This window comes from Arachis duranensis, chromosome 10 (genome assembly GCF_000817695.3).
Source record: "Arachis duranensis cultivar V14167 chromosome 10, aradu.V14167.gnm2.J7QH, whole genome shotgun sequence".
In the NCBI taxonomy this organism is placed as follows: Eukaryota; Viridiplantae; Streptophyta; class Magnoliopsida; order Fabales; family Fabaceae; genus Arachis; species Arachis duranensis.
The window spans coordinates 102,320,183-102,340,133 of record NC_029781.3 but is presented as its reverse complement, the minus strand read 5'-3'; the positions used below and the strand labels follow the sequence as shown (position 1 = coordinate 102,340,133).

General features: G+C 34.7%; 1 protein-coding gene across 1 annotated transcript; it reads left to right on the top strand.

Moving 5' to 3' along the window:
• Positions 1-18,014: 18,014 nt before the first annotated feature.
• On the top strand, positions 18,015-19,437 carry LOC107471429 (uncharacterized). The gene has a single exon (XM_016090890.3). The coding sequence runs from the start codon at positions 18,423-18,425 to the stop codon at positions 19,293-19,295; it is 873 nt and encodes a 290-aa protein (XP_015946376.1). The 5' UTR covers positions 18,015-18,422; the 3' UTR covers positions 19,296-19,437.
• The last annotated feature ends 514 nt before the right edge of the window (positions 19,438-19,951 follow it).

The following is a 19,951-nucleotide window of genomic DNA, read 5'->3' as shown; positions in this document are numbered from 1 at the left end:
AGATGGAGTACTTGCAGATGAAGCAGATGAAGTGCTTGCAGATGGGGTGCTGGTTGGTTGGGTGGTAGCAGTGGGTATGCTTGTTGATGGACTGTTCTCTTTGGGTGTGGACAACTTTCTCTTAGGAGGCAATTCGGATGGCCGAATAGGAGGTGGTTGCACCTATGTATGAAACACCAAAAATTTAATGTGACTAAGCAAAATTAAAAGAGTGGAATATACATGTATATATATGGGTACGTAATATTACCAACCTATTGCGAGTCATCAGTTTCTGACAAAATAGGCTGACTAAGATCAAGATGAATCTCGACCTGATCCTGTAACACAGCTGGGGCATCACCACCATTTACAGCAGCAGTTGGAGCAGAATTATTGACCTCACTTCCATTAGCATCAGAATTAGCAGCAGCAGCAGCAGCCGTTACAGCAGCTGATTCTTCGTCAACGGCCCTCTTATGACAATTCCTCTTTGTGTGACCTGATTCACCACAATAGCGACAATGTCCTTTTTTATAAACTCTTTTCATGGAGGTCTTCTGCTTCTTGCCTCTACTTGGCTCCTCATCAGCATCCTTTCTTCTTTTCTTCTTAATTGGCCCTGGCTTCTTCTTGAACTTTGGTGCTTGAGGTCTATTATGTGGTGATTTCTCCCACAGTGCCTGGCCAGGAATTGGATTTATATGGAAGGCATAGGTGTTGTTGTATGCTTCCATGGTCAACCAGTTATGACAGAATTCATCTGGCCTTCTACCAGCCCTGGCCAAAGCGGCACGTGCATGCACACATGGCATCCCTACACAGAGCATCATAGCCATACATAAACAAAATTTCAACTGCAAATGGAAAATAAAAAAATTAAAAAATATTCATAAAAAACCATACCACTTAGCTGCCAAAAACCACAGGTGCATGATCTCTTGCCTAAGTCCACAACCATATTTGTAGGCCACCCATGAACTTCAAATATTTCATAATCTGCATCACCATACCACATGGGAACCCAATTTTTTGATTCTTTTCTTATCTTTTCCAACCTACTTCTTTGTATTGGAGGTAGAATCCCATCATTGTTCCTTAACTTCACATTGTTTCTGGCTATAGATCTCATAACATACATCCTGACCTCCTCCAACAGTGTGATAATAGGCTTGGCTCTAGGTTCTTTGATCTGTGAGTTGAAAACCTCACATGCATTATTGCAGATGTTGTCCATTTTAGGTGCACTGCTGAAGAATGCCCTACTCCATGAAGTCTTTGGCCATTTGCATAGATAAGTCCAAGCATCCTTATTTAACTTTTTCAATTTTTTCATCCCTTCGATGAATCCCTCTTGAGTTGTAGACCTTGCACATTCTCAAAGCAAGCCTCTAAGTTGATTATCCTTCCACTGTTTGTTGAAGTTCCTCCATAAATGCCATACACAGAATCTGTGATGGACATTTGGGAACACATCCTGAACTGCATGAATAAGTCCCTGCAAACCCAACAAGCCAGTAACAAAATTTCAAATCGAGCCTCAAATAGGTCCCTCATGTTATTTTAATGAACTTAATTTTGACCTTATCTGCATCTCAACCTGCTACGCTATTAATGCAATCCGTTGCGAATCAAGTTGCCAATAGGGATGGCTATGGGGCGGGTAGGGGCGGGTTTTTGCCCTATCCGACCCCGTCCCGCCGTCCTGACAGGCATATACTACCCGCCCCCATAACTACCTGCGGGTAGTAAATAGCAGAACCCGAACCCGCTCTTGCGGGTACCCGCCCCACCCCGATCCGCTCCGGTAAAAATTAAATATTTTAATTTTTACCTATTCATATATAAATTAAGACAAAAATTTAAAATTCATAGATAAATTAAAATATAAACATAAAATTCATACAATGTCATTAGCTAAAATAACTTGAAATTAAAAAAAAAATGTTAGATCACTACAAATTTAACACCATAATAAAGAAATTACAATATTAGAAATAAAATGATTTTCAACCCTTATTCTTGATCACTTTCAATATCTTCATCATCATTAAAAGTTTGCAAATCAAAATTTAAATCTGAAAATTAAAAGAGATAACAATTAACAAATTAATTGGTACTATGAAAAAAATTACCATAAAAGTACTTTTCCTACAAATTTAAAAAGAAAAAAAAGAAGCAAATTAGTGAAAAGGCAATCAAACCGATTTTAAGTGTACAATAATTGGAATTTTTAATTTACATACCGAAAACAAGAAAAACCTCAAAATCAGAATGCACAATTTTTCAAAACTAAGTAACAGTTGCTCATGATTCAGCATGTAGATGAAGCATACTTATCAAACAAACTGCCGATTGAAATATAATTTCATGTCATGAGAAAATCAAGGCACAAAAGTGCACAATAAAGTATCCACATACATATATGTATCATGGAAAAAAAAGGGGAAACAAGTATCTATGCACATATGATTTTATCCAGAAAATAACAAACGAACTGATCACCCGTTTAGGAAGACATTGATGAAAATCATAATCAAAAGACAAGAAGAAAGATAGTGTGCGCTACATTGTGCCGAAGTTAGGAATCTAATTTTTCCTATAACAGGACATCTGTCTCAACTGAATAATATCTCAGATGAAAACTGCATCAAAACATTCTATTTCACATAAGATCTCTCATAATTTCTTCAAACAGATACTACAAGATAGTTTTTGAACTAAAATTTATGATGTAGGGATAAATCAACATATAGAGTTTTAGTATACCTATTTCTCATTTCTCACTGTAATTATGACCATAAATATCATCCAGATAATTACTGAGGTAACTTTCAAATTTTGGGGGGATCCCCTAGGATAAATCAAGAGACACACAATTTGGAATATGCAAAATAAGATTAGTAGATTACACACACCAACCCGGTAGTTTATAGAACTGAGTTTCCAAACTTTCAGAGAATCCTTTCAGCCAAATTCAACAGAAAACAATTTGCAGTACCATCAAAAGAACTTCTTCTTTGTCTATTCGCATGACATCCAAAATTAGCCAGAGATTAAACATATCAAATCATTCAAAAAGAAAAAAAAGGCTGGGATAGGGGCAAGAACTGTACCGATGCTATGCGGGGAGAATCTGGTGGAGGTGGCGCATTTCGGGACCAGGAGAGGTGCGGACGACTGGACGAGCGTCGATTCCGATGCAAATAGTAACTTCCAGTAGAAACAAACTTCATTGACTCTTCAAAAACCACTTTGTTTCTTTGAAAAGGAATACAGCTCATTCTCCAAAAAACTAGAAATAAAGAGTAAGCAATGAGACTATCCCAAAAAGACCATGCTCTAGTACATTCAACAATAAAGTACCCAAAAAATAGAAATCATCCACAAAAAATCATAAATGAGACCTTGAAGATGACTGTGGCATGATGAAACAAACAAAACTCGACCTTTTCGAAGTCTCAAATAAAGTAAGAGAAAGGAGAAGCAAAAGCATAATTAGCACATCACAAATCTGATTATTTTGCCAATGTTCTCTGAAGCCTAATCATGAAATGAATGACAGGAACATCACTTTGTTTACTCTACTATAATCTTTATTCTTATAATTGAATCTTATATATATAAATAAATAAATAATATTCAAGAGAAAAATACAGTGGCAAAATAAGCATGATTCAACCATTTTTATCATATTAATCTGAACAGGTTTGCATACAAATAGAATTGCATGCAGCAACAAATCCATGCTCAAATAAAAATTAGGACAAAATTGTAACTCACATTAAAATTAGGGAACATTGCAAACCCTGAATAAAAATTATCAAAAAAAGTAGTGATTCGCAGCAGACTCACAGCAACGGCGACAGACTCACGGCGACGAAGGACGGAGGACGGAGGACAGAGGACGTCGGGTAAGTTCTGCGCTTGGACGGAGGATGACGGTGGCAAATTTTTGCTCAGCTGCTCTCGGACGAAGGGTACGGCGATGGACTCACAGCGACAGTGACAGATTCACAGCGACGAAGGAAGGAGGACAGAAGACGAAAGCTAGGTTCTGCGCTCGGACAGAGGACGTTCACGGCGAAGCGCTACTAAGATGCTCTCGGACGGAGGACGGTGGCAAGAACGAGTAGGTGTTGGAGAAGAAGAAGGCAAGAAGCTCGATGCTCTATTGGCTATTGCTCTCAGCCTCAGCCTCTCACTGTGATTTCTGGAATCTGGAGAAGAGAAGAATAAATTCAGGGTTTCAAACTTTCAATGTTGCATCTGTAAGAAAATCCGCCCCGCACCCGGGGCGGGTTATTACCCGCACCGACCGGGTAGGGGCGGGGCGGGTACCCACGGGTTCAGGTACTCCTGCCACCCCTATAAGTGACATCAACTTGGTCCTTTAGCAGAGTAAACAAATACTACCCCCTATATTGCAACCATCAACTACGCAGCATACAACAATTACTAAATTGATATAAATAGCAGTAAACAGATTTATGTATATAAACCAGTAGGTATTTAATCCTTAGAAAAGGGAAAGATATACCTTGCTAATCAGAATATCTATCAAATGGTCATTTAGATATAGAAGCAAATTCAGCAAAGATGATAAGTTGTAAACAAACTTTGTAACCATGAAAAGAAAAATAATATTATTTATCATCAAATGACACCTTTCAATTAAGGTAAAAAGCTCTTAGTCAAAGGGTCCATGTAAATTTTCTGCCAGCTTAGTTTATCAAAATTGATAGGTATGGTTATGGCAGTATAATGTCTTTGCATAATAAACTAATAATACGTCAAAATTAACCTCCAAAATTAATGACACAATAGTAGCTTTTGAGCTTTTAAATAAGGTAAAAATACATTAAGCTTCTTTGATCCTCTCTTTCTTTTTTTCCCCTTCTTTCCAGTAGTATAAATTGAATAATTTTTGTGTAAATTAAATACAACAATTATTTAAACTCAGCAGGTATTTAATACAATAATTATTTAATTTACACAAAAGTTATTCAATTTATACTACTATTATTTACAACTCAGCAGGTATATTTAAGAATCACTACCATTATTCAAGATATCTAGCAATAAACAAGAACAATACCTTTTGCATGTTATTTGTAATCACCCAAGTCTTGGTGCAACAATTCCAGAAACCATCGCCAATTCTCCATGTTTTCGATGGACACTATTGCATAAGCAATCACATAAATGTGATTGTTTGCGTCTTGACCAATTGCAGAGAGGATTTGACCACTATGTTTTGTTTTTAGAAATGCTCCATCCAACCCTATAAGTGGTCTACAGCCAGCCTTGAACCCTCTTTTACACCCATCAAGAAAAATGTACATCCTATCAAAAGTTGGATCTTTATCAGGATTGGGATGAGGTCTAACACCAATACTAACAGTAGAGCCAGGATTAGTTTTTAGTAATGTCAACCCGTAATCCCTTACCATACCATACTGGGCAGCAACATCTCCATAAACTATGGCCCTAGCATCCCCTAGAGCCCTTGTCAGTGAAGACTTGTTGAGGTCCAAGTCGCACTTGCTCTTAAAGTACTGTGCAGCTTCACAATATTTAAGGTTGGGATATTTTCTTAATTTCCTAACCAGTTTGCAACCCAGCCGCTTCCTGTTAGCTAGCCTGTTCTTAGTCTCTCTAGGACAAGTGTGATCGTCCATAAATGTCTTGATCTGCCAGCAGTTACCCTCACTGTCCCTAGAAGCATATACTATTCAGCCACAGTCCTCTCCCTTACACACAGCCCTCATCCTTAAACTATCATTCTTCTTCCACCAGATCCGCCTTCCCTCTTGGATACAGTACTCACGAATAGCTTCCTTGAATTCCATCTTTGAATTAAATTTCATCCCAACCTCTAGTTTAAGCTCACCAAACCTTCCTCCTTCCCTAAATACCAGAAACACCTTATCTGACTCAACCTCCTCTAACTCATCCTCAGAGTTCGGTGGAGTCTTTATTTCCTCAGAGTGCCAAGACTCTCCACCATCAGATTCATCATAAGCTCCATCTTGAGCATCATAATATGCTCCCATTTTACCAACCTTAGGAATCGGGCCAAAGAAGAATTCATCATCTTCAGACCCTGAATCTGCACACACAAGACCGTCATCCTCAAGCATAACTGAACTCTTTTCATTAACTTCTTCATTATCAGTTGTAGTCCTCTTTTTAACATTACTCTTATTTCCAGTTAATCTCTTCACAACCACTTCTTCTTCCTCACTAGAGACATCATCACCAGCAGGCCTATACGGTTCGTCCTCTACACTGTCATAACTGTCATGGCTGTCTGAAGATTCTTCCTCACTAGACAAGCTAATAAACACAATTTCAGGATCCTTTTCCTTACCAGTTGCTCTTCCAAAAGTTTCAGTTGCAGCTGATCTTGTTAAAGGTCTCCTAGCATGTAATGCTGCATTTTTTACTTTTTGAGGGCCTTTCTTTGGTATATTATACCTCCTTGATTTTTGTGATGCTGATCTTGTTAGAGGTTTTAAAGTTGGCTGGGCCATTGACTTTGGTGGTGGGTTGGGCTTGCTTGTAGGAGCAGCAGTGGACTGGCCCATTCTTTTTGGTGGTGGGTTGGGCTTGGAACTAGTAGCAACTGTGGGTTTGGCCATTGTTTTGGGTGGTGGGGTGGGCTTAACAGTGGGAGCAGCAGCAGTGGGTGCTGCCATTTTTTTGGGTGGTGATCTGGAATAACTAACAACAGATGCAGTAATGAGACTCTTATGCTTTGCCCTAAAATACCTTTACCAGTAGGCATAGTTGGAGAGATTGTTGTTGGAGTAGAAATTGTGGTGTTTATTGGTTCTGAGGTTGGAATCGGTGGTGATGTGAGGGAAATTGTATTGGCTGTGACATTGATGGAGGGTATGCATGTGGAATAGGATCTGCTAGCACTATTAACTCCTTACCTTTGGATGATGCTAGTTCTGTTTTCTCATCAAACACAGGATCGGAGATCCCATGTTCATAATACACATGGACAATTTCCTTATTGGTCTAAGAAACATAACACATCTCTATGAGCTCTTTGTCATGTGTCAAAGCTCTAAGACCACTTTGCAATGGCCTATTAGGCACCAGCCACCAACAGTGAGTCACATTGTCATACCCAAGTGTCTTATAGTAGTCTCGGACAAAAAATACATCCATTGTGTCTACGTCAAGTCTCGGTAACTTAGAAATCTGTCCACCACTATAATTCACACTTCCATCATGCTCTGTGACGAATAACCCTCCATGGTGAAATATAATGGTAATCCAAGGATCTCCCGTCTGCAATTTAAAAACAAAGTTTCATGATCAACCTCATCATCTTCAACCATATTAACAACTTGGAAACCACATTAACTGTAAATGCAGCAACGCATAACAGATAAGAAACAACTTTTCACCATGACAAACAACCCTTATACAGTCAACACTTTTCATTAGCCTAACCACTCAGAAAACTAGTTGCGATCAAACGCTAGCTAAATATTTCGAAACACAAACATGCATACCCACATATTACACTCCAAAAAATTGTTTCTAACTGCTGAAGAAATTAAACTAACAACCTTAACAAAAAATAGAGCATTCCTTATATCAGATTATATTTTTTATTTTTTTCTTTACCTTTTTCAGAGAAACCAGCCTTTGATTCAGTCTTCGTTTGAGGCAGATGACGATATCCGATCCTATATAGCAGTCGTGCTCCACAGAAATTGCAACAGTTATAGCAATCCATCCACCGCCATTGATGAGTATAGAGGAGGAGGGGTTTCTGTTGTATTTTGAGGGAGGGAAGACAATGCGTTACGTTAACGTTTGATGGGGGACTCTTCAAAACCAACTTTAGACTGAAACGACGTCGTTTTAGGGCATTTACGCGCCACCAACGATGCTACGTCGTTTCAGCGTTGCCCAGGTGTCACCAACTTAGCCACATCAGCTTTCCGATCACGCCAGCTGGAGGAAATGTGCCGGAAGGACGACATTGGGTCCCGGACTGTAACTTCAGGGACCAATTTGGGTAATTATTAAGTTCAGGGACTACTATGAAGCACGAGTGTAACTTCAGGGACCACTCTGAGCCTTAGCTCATTAATTTAATGATTTAGGTCGCAGGTTTATATGTTTATCTACTCTTAAAGTTTCCTGATTTATGTGTAGTAAGGCATAACTTCAAAGAGGAGTAACTTTAATATATACTCGTTACAACTTTATTTTAACTTTATAAAATCAGCCTATGACTATATTTTCTTATTTTACATTTATGTTTGAATGCAAATTTAAATAACAATAAAGTAAACGAATAAATTTTATTGAAAAATTTGTTCACATGAGTTAACATATATAGCTTATTTAATTTGTGAAATTTTTTACGTAAAACGAATCTAAAAAAAGTGTTACAAAATTAAGTAACAATGATTAAGGCATATGTAGGCTAAAATAATAGTCTTAAATTAAACCGCCGCGATATACGCTGCAATATGTCATTTACCGTTATAATAGCAATAGCAATAGCAATATACATCCCAACATGTATTATAATAGCAATAGCAATATTTAAATTTATTTTTAATTAATAGTTATATATTATTCTACTCACAGTTCATTTTGGATAACTTTTATGCTTTTAATTATTATTCCACTCAAATTCTTCAACTTTATTTCGAACAAATTATAAAATCTTTTTAGCCGTTACTTTTACTTTTTATCCCATTAATATTGTCAATTTTTTTTTTCTTCTATTTGATATCCACAGCTTTGGTTGTATATAAGATCGAAGATTTTTATCTATTTATCAATGTTCCAAAATCAATAAAAAGACTCTAGATCTAAATTTATAGAGTTATGCAAATAAACGTAAGCTATAATTATAAAGCTAAATTTGTAAATCAATACCCTTATAATTGTAAATCTAAATGACTAAATTGGCAAACTCATAATATTAGAATTTACCGTTAATCTGCAAGTTTAATATTTTGGATAATACCACAAATCATTATCAAAATCTGAAAAATATAATAAATATTCTTTTAGTTTTAACCATCAAAAAGCACATGCATATTAAGGTGTCGAGACTATAAAGCTTACAGTTACAGATGCTCTGTATAATACAAAGAGCTCTTTTACTAAGGTTCTGAAAATTGGATCGGACCGGCCGGTTTGACCGGTTTAACTACAAACCGACAACGCAAGTGGTCTGGTCCTTTTCTAATAACCGTCAGAAAAAAACTGCTTGAAAATCGGTGAACTGGCCGAAAATCGGTCGGTTAGGCTGGACCGGTGACCGTCCAGTTCTTCTAAACGGCGCCGTTTTTGTAATTATTTAAAAAAAATAAAAATTTAAAACCCAACCCCCCTTTTCCCACGAACCCCATTCGTTCATCTCAGTCTCACAGTGAACCCTAGCCTTCCTCCTCTGAACTGAAGCATTCCCAGGCTCCCAGCCCAGTAGCCCTCCATCGTCCCCGCGGTCTCAGGTCGTCAGCGCCACCGCCGTCGCCTGGTCCTCAGCACCAGTAGCCCTCCATCGTCGCCTGGTTCCCAGCCCAGTGAACCCTTGCCTTCTGAACTCTGAACTGAAGCATTCCCAGGCTCCCAGCCCAATAGCCTCCATCGAACCCAGGTGAGTGAGTCGTCGTCTTCAATGTTCATCTTCTCTGAACTTCCACTGCTCATCTTCTATTTTATTGTATTCCAATTTAATGACCTCTCTTCTCTCTCTCTCTTTCTTCCCTTTCTTCTCCTACATTTCTCCTCTATTTCTGCTGTTTCTGCGCAGCAACCTTGCTGCGCCACAACCAGCCCTAGGCCGCGCCTTCGTAGTCCGGCGAGCACCAGCAGCGGCGGACCTCTGTGCCGCTGCACCCCTCTTCGCCTTGCCTTCACCTTCCTTCCCCCATTCTTCTTCTGCAACGCAGGTTCTACCCCCATGCTCCCTGCCCTGTTCCCTTTTTACTGCCTTATTTTACTTGCTTTCAATTCTATTCTGGATTTTTGTTCAAGTCACTAGGAGGATTTAGGTTAGCTGACTTCTATTTTCTGATTTGAATGTTGTTGTTGACTGGCTGAGTATTTTAGATTTTTCTGGATTGAATGCTGCAATGTCTGAACTATGAATGCTGCTATGATTGAACTGTGACTGCTGTTTCTATATTCTGCACATAACCTGCCTGAATGGAATTTCTTATTTAATTTTTTGATTTGATTATGCACCTTAATGTAATTTTTGCTGTAACACCAAACTGAGTTTGGAATGTGCCACTGTGGTTGTTTTGTTTGGCGTTACCTTAGCTGTGCATATTTTCCTTTGGCATGATAATCTCCTGAGTTATGTACCTGTTAAACTCTAAACTAGTTTTAAACTTACAAACTTTGAAATCTGTTTAGTGTATTTTTCAGCAGTACATACAATGTTTGTTTGGGGAATTGACTATAATTTTTCAGCAATACCCACTCAATTTTTAAGATTTATACAATAATTATATTTTAGGATGTGTATTTATAATTTATTTATTATTTCTATTCTAAAACGGTTTTTCCGGTGCAATCACCGATTGGACCGGTTAGACCAATAAACCAGTGAACCAATGACTAGAACGGTTTAATGACCGGTCCGATTTTCTGAACCTTATCTTTTACATTACATCAATTATAATAATAATTCAACTCTTTAGCATTGACACTCTATTCTTTTCTTCTTTTTTTTTCGTCAAAACGTTTATAATTATCTTCAAAAAATTATTAATATTTAATTGTATTTCTAATATTTTTTTCCTTCCAAACATAGATAGCCTCGTACATCAAAATACTAATATTTTAATTTTATAAACGTTTATTTTGGATATAATCAGATTCTAATGCTAATGTAGAGTAAAAAGATATGCTGCAATTTCATATCTTGATTTCCTATAAATTTATGTTCTAGTATTTTTAAAAGATACTCTTAAGATATTTATTGTTATTCTTACTCTTCTGTAAAATAAATATTCTATTTGCATAAAAAATAAATATCTTATTTGTATAAAAAATAAATATTCACAAAAATATAAAATTTTTATTATATATTTTATCATAGAGTTAATTTTTATCAATATTCAAATTCTCAACGTTGTCTTCTAATTGATTAAAATAATTATTGATAACGAAAATTAGAGCATGCATTTGAACAATCTTCACCGATTGATGAATCCATTTTTGGTCTTATTTACTTGCATTCAATAACAACATCGTTAATTTTATGGTTATAGCAGCAGCGACAACTCGCTCCTTGATCACGAGCCAACAGCAGTGATGGCAGCAACAACAACAAAAATGGGAAGAATGGAATTGTGAATCAACTATGACGGTAACTGCGCGAATTTCATGGGACAACAAAATTCTCAGAAAGACAAGCTCTGTGTAGATTGTGTGATAGAAGTATAAAAGAGATGAAAAGAATGTGTTTAAGATTTTTATTTTTAAAATTTTAAAATTTAATAATAATTAAATAAAAATTTAAAATTTAAAATTAATTTAACCTTTTTTTAATCTGTTGTTCGCATTATTTACTATATGCGTTGTTTTCTTATACTTCCTATCAATCATAAACAGACATTATTTTATCACTTTGGATGAATCTGAAGTTGATTACAAATCTCTAATCAAGGACCCACGTCCCTAGCTTCTAAATTTCTCCTTCCTTGACAAACAATGCAATCAGAGGGTGCCAGAATTTTTACTTACACCTAAGAATTATTATATATGCTCCATTCGTCCTAAATTAATTGTGATTTAGGTCAATTGTATTTTGTTTTGTAAAATTTGTCATTTAATTTTCTTTTTATATAGCATTTATTATTACTATTATTACATTATGTACTAGTTATTGCTAAAATCGTAGGAATATATATTAAAGGATGACTAATTATCATGTTATTACAAAAATTAAATTTGGTGTTGTCTTTAATAAAACAGAAAGAGTACATAAAAAATACGCAAAGATAATAAAATTGTGAAAGGATAATGAAAGAAAAGAAAAGATGAAGAAATTTTATTGATTATTGATTGATTGGAAAATTGTAAACTATAAAGGTAAAATTAAGTATATATAAAGCATTGGCCTATGAAAGATAAAAACAAATAAAGATGAGATAAAGATAAAGATAAGATAAGATAAAAACTAAAATTATAATTGAATTTGTGTATTCTGTTGGGCTGAATTTGTAGGCCGTGAGACGTCTTTATTGTTGTCATGGGCTAAGGTGGAAGAGTGGTTTAATACGCTCCCGCAAGTTGGAGGATGAAAGATGTCAAGAACACTAAACTTATTCAGATTAAGATGGAAGGGTTGAGAAGACAAAGGCTTGGTGAAGATGTCAGCTAGTTGCCCAGAAGAGGGAATTAGGAGAAGTTTCATCACTCCAGCTTGACCTTTTTGTCGAACCAAGTGACAATCAACCTCTAAATGTTTGGTCCGTTCATAAAAAATCGGGTTTAGCAGCAATATGAAGAGCACTCTGATTATCACAATATAAAACTGGTGGGCGGATAGGAGAGATGCGTAAAAATTGTAACACATTTAGTATCCATTGAAGTTCACAAGTTGTGTTGTGTTGGCAAGTGCACGATATTCTGCTTCCGTGGATGAGCGGGCAACAGTGGTTTGTTTCTTGGTCTTCCAAGAGACGAAAGAACTGCCTAAGAAGAAACAATAACCTATTAAAGATTGACGAGTGTCAGGACATCCGGCCCAATCAAAGTCACTGAAGTCGAGAAGTTGAATTTCTGATTCCCTTGGAAAGAAAAGTCCTTTGCCGGGACTAGTTTTCAGATATCGTAACACATGCTTGGCAGCTTGAAGATGAGATTCAGTAGGAGATGCCATGAATTGACTTAATTGTTGAGTGGCATACGTGATGTCCGGTCGAGTAGTGGTGAAATAGATAAGATGGCCAACCAAACAGCGATATACAAAAGAGTCAGGAGACTTTTGTCTTGATATAGTCTTGTGGTATTATCCATTGGAGCAGAGGCAGGTTTAGCACCTAATAAACCAGAATCCTCCAAAAGATTAAGACAATATTTTTTCTGAGATAAACAAATTCTCTTCATTGATTGAGCAACCTCAATACCCAAAAAATATTTTAATGGGCCCAAGTCTTTAATTCAGAAGTGTTGGCGCAAAATAGACTTAATGGCAGCAAGTTTAGAAATGAAATTACCAATGAGAACAATGTCGTCAACATAGACTAAAAGGATAGAAATTTGATCACCAATGAATTTAACAAATAGACTATAATCAGATGAGGTCTGCTGATATCCATGAGATAACAAAAGATGAGAAAGTTTGTCATACCACATACGACTAGATTGTCGTAAACCATACCGTGACTTTAGTAGCTTACAGCATTGATTCGGTTGAGGAGATGTAAATCGGGTGGCAGAGTCATATAAACGTCCTAAAAAAGATTCCCATGTAAGAAAGTATTATTGACATCCAACTGATGTATGGGCCAATATTTCATAGAGGTCAACGCCAAAACTAATGTGATGGTGGCTGGTTTGACAACAGGGGAGAAAGTTTCCAAGAAATCAACACCTTCAGTTTGAGTGAACCCTTTAGCCACAAGGCGTGCTTTATATCGATCAACTGAACCATCAGGCTTGTGTTTGATGCGATAGACCCATTTACAGCCAAACGGCTTAACCCCTGCGGGACAATCAAGAAGACGCCAAGTTTTGCTCAGCTCAAAAGCATCCAACTCATCTTTCATAGCACTACGCCAATTAGAGTGTTGATTGGCATCCTTAAAAGACTTTGACTCAACGTCAGAATGTAGAGATAAAAGAAACTTTTTATGTGAAGATGAAAGAGAAGAAAAAGACATGACTGAAGATAAAGGATACTTGCACTTTGACGGAGATTAATTTGTAGAGATGAGAGAGGAATTACACAAGTAATCAGAGAGATATGCTGGAGGTCGGTGAGGTCGGTCGAAATGACGAGGATGGGGTTGCTCAGGTGGTGAAGAAGGTGACGGGGGATGAGAAGGTAATGGTGGATTGGTGTCTAGTGCGGAAGGAGAGATAGATATGTGTGTGTTGAAAGTGATTCGGTGGTCATGGGTTTAACTTGGTTAGGAAACGATAGTGAGAAAGAAGGAGAGGTTGTTGGAGAAAATAAAGAACTAGATGGAGTTGGGTCAATGGATATAGGTGAGGGTTCAACTAGAAGGCTAACTGAATCTTGTTTTTGAGAAGGTGTGTTTGGCAATGTTGGGCTGAGTGTATGAAATTGGACATTTTTTGTGACTAAGGGCAAGATCATTTTATAAAAAATCATGTTTCTAGAAATCTCAATTCTTTTATCTTCTAAAGCATAAACAATATATCTTTTAAAACCATGTTGAAAGCCAATAAATACCGTCTTTTTGGCTCTTGGATCAAATTTTGATCTATTTTTCATTAGGATAGAAACAAAATATAAGCATCTAAAAACTTTAAGGTCATGATAATTTGGTGGATGATTGAATAACATCTCAAATGATGTTTTAAAATTAATTGCGGATGATGAAATCTGTTAAGTAAATAAACAGCATGTCTAACAGCATAAGACCAAAAAGATAATGGTAAATTAGATTGAAACATAAGAGCACTAGCTATATTCAAAATATGTTGATGCTTGCGTTCTATCCTTCCATTTTGTTGAGGAGTTCCAACACAACTACGTTGATGAATAATGCCCTTTGAAGCATAAAAATCATGTAAAATAAATTCTGGTCCATTATCGGAACGAATAGTTTTGACTTTGGAGTTGAATTGTGTTTCAACTAAAGTAATAAAATTTTTTATATGATTTTGTACTTCTCCTTTTGATTTAATAAAATAACCCATGTAAAGCAGCTAAAATCATCAACAATAGTAAAAGAATATTTATGATTATGAATAGAATTTTGTCAAAACGGATCCCAAATATCAAAATGTAATAAATCAACACTTGCATTGGCTTTGTTAAAACTTTGAGAAAATGGAAGTTTCTTTTGCTTAGAAAGATGACAAACGTCACAAGCCTCGTCATGATGCATAGAGATAAAAGGAAATTGTTTATGTAAATGATTAAGTCTTTGTTCAGAAAGGTGTCCTAAACGAAAATGACATATATTTGAAGGTGTAATAGGTGAAGATCGGATGAAATTTATGGAGGGTGTAGTGGATGAATTTTTACCGAAATTGGGTTCAAAGATATATAATCCCTCTCTTATTCTGGCCAAATCAATCTTCCCCAAATTGTTACTCTGTAGAGTGCAAGAAGAAGATGAAAAAGTGAGTTCACATATGAGTGCTGAAGTAATTTTTGAGATAGAGATAATATTAAAGTTGAAATAAGGCATAAAGAGCCAAAAATGGTGAAAATTGAACGATGCCTTTATAAGAAACAGTAGTTTGAGAACAATTTAGTAAATGTACAATAATAGGAGAAATTTGTGTGTAAGAAATAAACCAAGACAAATTTGATGCAATGTGATCTGTGGCACCAGAATCAATGATCCAAGTATTTAAGAATGAATCTCGATTTGAAAAATTTTTAATAGTAGAAAAAGTATTGAAAGAACAAAGATAATGAGTAGTTGGACTTGACAAAAGCTCAAGTTGGTTTGAAGGACGAGCTTCTTTATTGAAAGGAAGTGCCATGAAAGAAAAGTGTTGGGCTGACGAAAGGTCCAAAAAAGGCTCCGGATGAAGTTGCTGGTGCCCTTTCTCCTTGATATAGGACAGAATAGGGAGGTTGATTATTCATAGTAGGAGGATAGGTTGAAGGTGTTTTAAAATCTGAATTGGTTAATTTATCCATAGATATCAACAGAGCTCAAGAGGAGCTCTGATATCATAATAAAACGGAAAGAGTACATAAAAAATACGCAAAGATAATAAAATTGTGAAAGAATAATGAAAGAAAAGATGAAGAAAGTTTATTGATTGTAGATTGATTGAAAAATTGTAAACTATGAAGATAAAACTAAGTATATATAGAACATTGGCCTATAAAAGATAAAAACAAATAAAGATAAGATAAAAACTAAAATTATAATTAAATTTGTGTATTCTGTTGGGTTAAATTTGTGGGTTATAAGACGTCTTTATTGTTGTCATGCGCTAAAATAGAAGAATTGTTTAATAATATTTAATTACCATATTTCAATAAGTTTATTTTCCAGATCAACTTGTTAAATTTTAAAAAATCTCAAATATATGTATATTTAGTAAAAGTGTAAGATAATTTGGGATAGAGAAAAGGAACCATATAATACTGGTGCTTTTTTGTGTGTGACAATTACAAAAACAGCATCCACAAGTTACAAGTACATACACAGCACAGAGGGATATAGACGAGGAGCTAGAATAGTATGAGAGAAAAGACATTTGTGAAAAGATCTGAGGATGGGGTACTATATACGGTGAATTATTATTGTTGTTTGGCCATTTGGATTATGGCACAAGATTCATGAATGTGAATGGCGTTTCTACTTTAGGTTTTCTGTTCACATGGCAAGTGGCCTAATCAGGTGGAATTGAAGTAAAAATAATACAAAGGTATTTTTGGTTTGTTGTTATTCTATTTTTAGTTTTTTTTTTTACTTTTAAAATTTTGTAAAAAAATTAATAAAAATATTTTTTGTTTTTTTATTGTATATTTTTCACAATAAAAATAAAAAATAGATACTCAAAACTCAAAGTTTTTGACAAAGATGAGGGAGAGAGGTGACAAGTTATGTGATGCTTTATTTTGTTTTGGTCCTTCACATAATGGAAGTTATGCGTGTGTTGATGGGCCATTAACATAGATATAGATAATAGATAGGATAGGAATGGAAAGATAGATCTCACAATGTGGGAGGATCAATAATAAATTTTAAAACCCATATTTGGTTGCTGTAGGATGATTTACATTGTCTTTTCATGTTCCCTAATCCTAATAATAGCTAATTCATTGCTCACTGTACTTTTTTAAGCATAGTAGTGGTTTTAATTAGTTTTGGACGTACTAATTTGGTCACATGGGATTGTTCATAAAGTAATGATAGATAAATAATGGTATTTTTTTTCCTAATGTTATACATAATTGTTGAGTTTATATCCAAAAGACTATGTGTTTTTTGTTTGTTCCAAAAATTTGTGTTAGTTTCATAAAATTTTTGTGCTAATTTTTTTTTCTGTTATTTAAAAAATAACATTTTGAAGATTTGATTAGATTTTGTTAAAAAACATTTATTCACTTACCATTTTTCTCGTTCATAAATCATTGTGAAGGATTAGATCTAATAAAAAATGTAAACTTTGTATGCTTGTAATGGTTTACTTGTTAATATATAGAGTTAAAATATTTAATTTGTTCATAAATCATTATAACTGTATATTTTATTGAAAATTGTAAAATATAGAGTTAAAACTTAGCTTACCCACAAATGATTATGAGTGTGTAGATGACTTTTATGAATTATGAATACAAAATATAAATCTTAAATCTTAAACTGACGTGTTAATATAAAATATAATAAATAAAGAATTTCAAATTATTTGAGTTTAAAATTTAAAGATACATAAATTTTTATTAATTAAAAATATTATTATTTTTTATTTTTTAAAATACGGAAGACATTTAAGATTTTTTGTCTAAGATATATAAGGACAAATAAATCATGTGGAGGAACTTAGATGTTCCATATTTTAAAAAATAAAAAATATTTTTATATTTTTAGTTAATCAATAATTTATTTGTCTTCGAGATAAAAAATAAAGGACTTATTTATTGTTTTCTCATAAAAAAATATATCACTTCTTATTAAATAAAAAATGTTTAAGAATGAACTTTTATTATGTAATACAAAATAAATCAAAATGTGGACTACCATATAATACTAGAATAATATAAGAATAGTTGAAATGAGTTTTTTTTTTTCTTTTCCTATTCATTTTAATATTGGAGTTAGCTTCTTTGTTTTCATTTTTTAATGGTTGTTAACCACCATGTTTGAAAAGCTGTGCTGAATGAATTAGTCTAACCTTACAAAAACACATGGCTTCATCTTTCTGCAACCAACACCACCCTCTTCAACGTTCCAACCTTTGAATCTGTGACTTAAAAAGAAACCACTCACCATTTTCTTTTCCAAAGTCTCATTCTCTGTTCCCTCAACACCCTATTTGCCATGTTATTATTCCTCATATCATCACAACTTTTTTGCCTTCACTATTGGACCACTCAAAAAGAAAAAAAGGTTGCAAATTAAAACTTTGATTTGATTTCTCACCTTTCCTCAATTCAAAGTTTTTTTTTTTTTTTCTTGAACCCTCCATTGTTCTGTTTAGTTCTTTCATAAAAAGGATCCTTTCCTCATTTTTTTTGGGTTAACTCTTTCACCATTTTTTTTTTCCTTAGAAAAATGGTGGTTGAATTTATTTGCTCAGAAAATCCAATGAGTCCAAGAATTTCATTCTCACATGATTTCTCCCAATTTGATGTGATCCCAGTTGAGAGAATTCAACACCCTTTGAGATCAAACTCATCTAGATTCAACTCATCCATTGATTTCGATTTCCATATCCATGAAGAGAACAACCAAACATCTTCAGCTGATGAGCTTTTCTCTGAGGGTAGAATCGTCCCAACTGAAATCAAGAACACCCAAAAAGACACAAATGCCCCTCTGAAGCAAAACGGTAGTAGTCATCAATTACAAAAAATAGAGCATAGCGGCATACACAAAGCCTCGAACCCGGTACCTTCTTGCTTAAGCAATATCGAGCCACTTACCACTCGGACCAACTCTACAGAAGAAAAGTTTACTAATAATGAAATTATTATTAGAAACAAAGAAACAAAAGTCTATGTTGATGGTGGTTCAAATTCAAAATCATTTTGGAGCTTCAAGAGAAGTAGCAGTTGTGGAAGTGGGTATGGTAGGAGATTGTGTCCATTGCCACTTTTGTCAAGAAGCAATTCAACTGGTTCTTCTCCTAAAAGGGTCCCACTTTCTTCTTCCTCTATCAAGCAACAAAATTCTCATCAGAAGCATTATTATTCTTATAGCACCACAACAGCAACAGCAACAACAACAAGGTCTTCTTCTTCTTCCAATTCTAATCATCATCATCGTCTAAAGCCTCCATTGAAGAGAAGTCACAATGCATCATATTATGGGAATAATAATAACAATAGTGTTAGAGTCAATCCTGTTCTGAATGTTCCTCCTGTAAGTCTCTCTGGTTTGTGTTCAATCTTCTCCAACAATAGAGATAGGAGCAAGAAGAAGTAATAATTTAGTGATTTACCTCAGACAAGGGCAAAAAGGGAAAAAAAGTGTGAAGGTAACAAAATTATATATGAAAATTTATGTTGCTGCTAAATTAAATTTCAAAATTATCCATAAAAAAATATTTTTTAATATTTTTATAAATGGATTTTCTTTTTCTTTTTTTTTCGATGATTTCATTTTTATAGGTAATTTTGTTAATGATATTATCTCTTTTGTAGATAATTTTAGAATTTCACTAAAAGAAATTTGTTAATATATTTGACATGCAAATTGTGTAATTTATTTATCAATTTACTATTAGATTGAATTTTAATAAGGTTTATACATATATTATATATCATCCATGATGAATGATATGGATGAGTTGTATTGCCAATTTGCCATTGTATAATACATATGAATACATACATTGAATATAATTTTTAATTTACAGTTTTTATTACTAATTTGTACATCATCAGTGGGGCCTGTGATGCCTAATTACATGTACCTCCCTAACTTTTACCATGTGATTTTGAGAATTAGGTGTGACCTATTAAAAGTTAGGAGTTTTGAATGGTTTGCATCAACTAAACAAAGTGATAAAAAAAAAATAAAGTTAAAAAAGGATGTTTGTGTGTGAGGAAGAAGAATAGGATGGATCGGATAAACAATAA

Coding starts and splice junctions, on each gene's coding strand:
- LOC107471429 (XM_016090890.3), top strand. CDS start 18,423: ATGGTGGTTGAATTTATTTGCTCAGAAAATCCAATGAGTCCAAGAATT.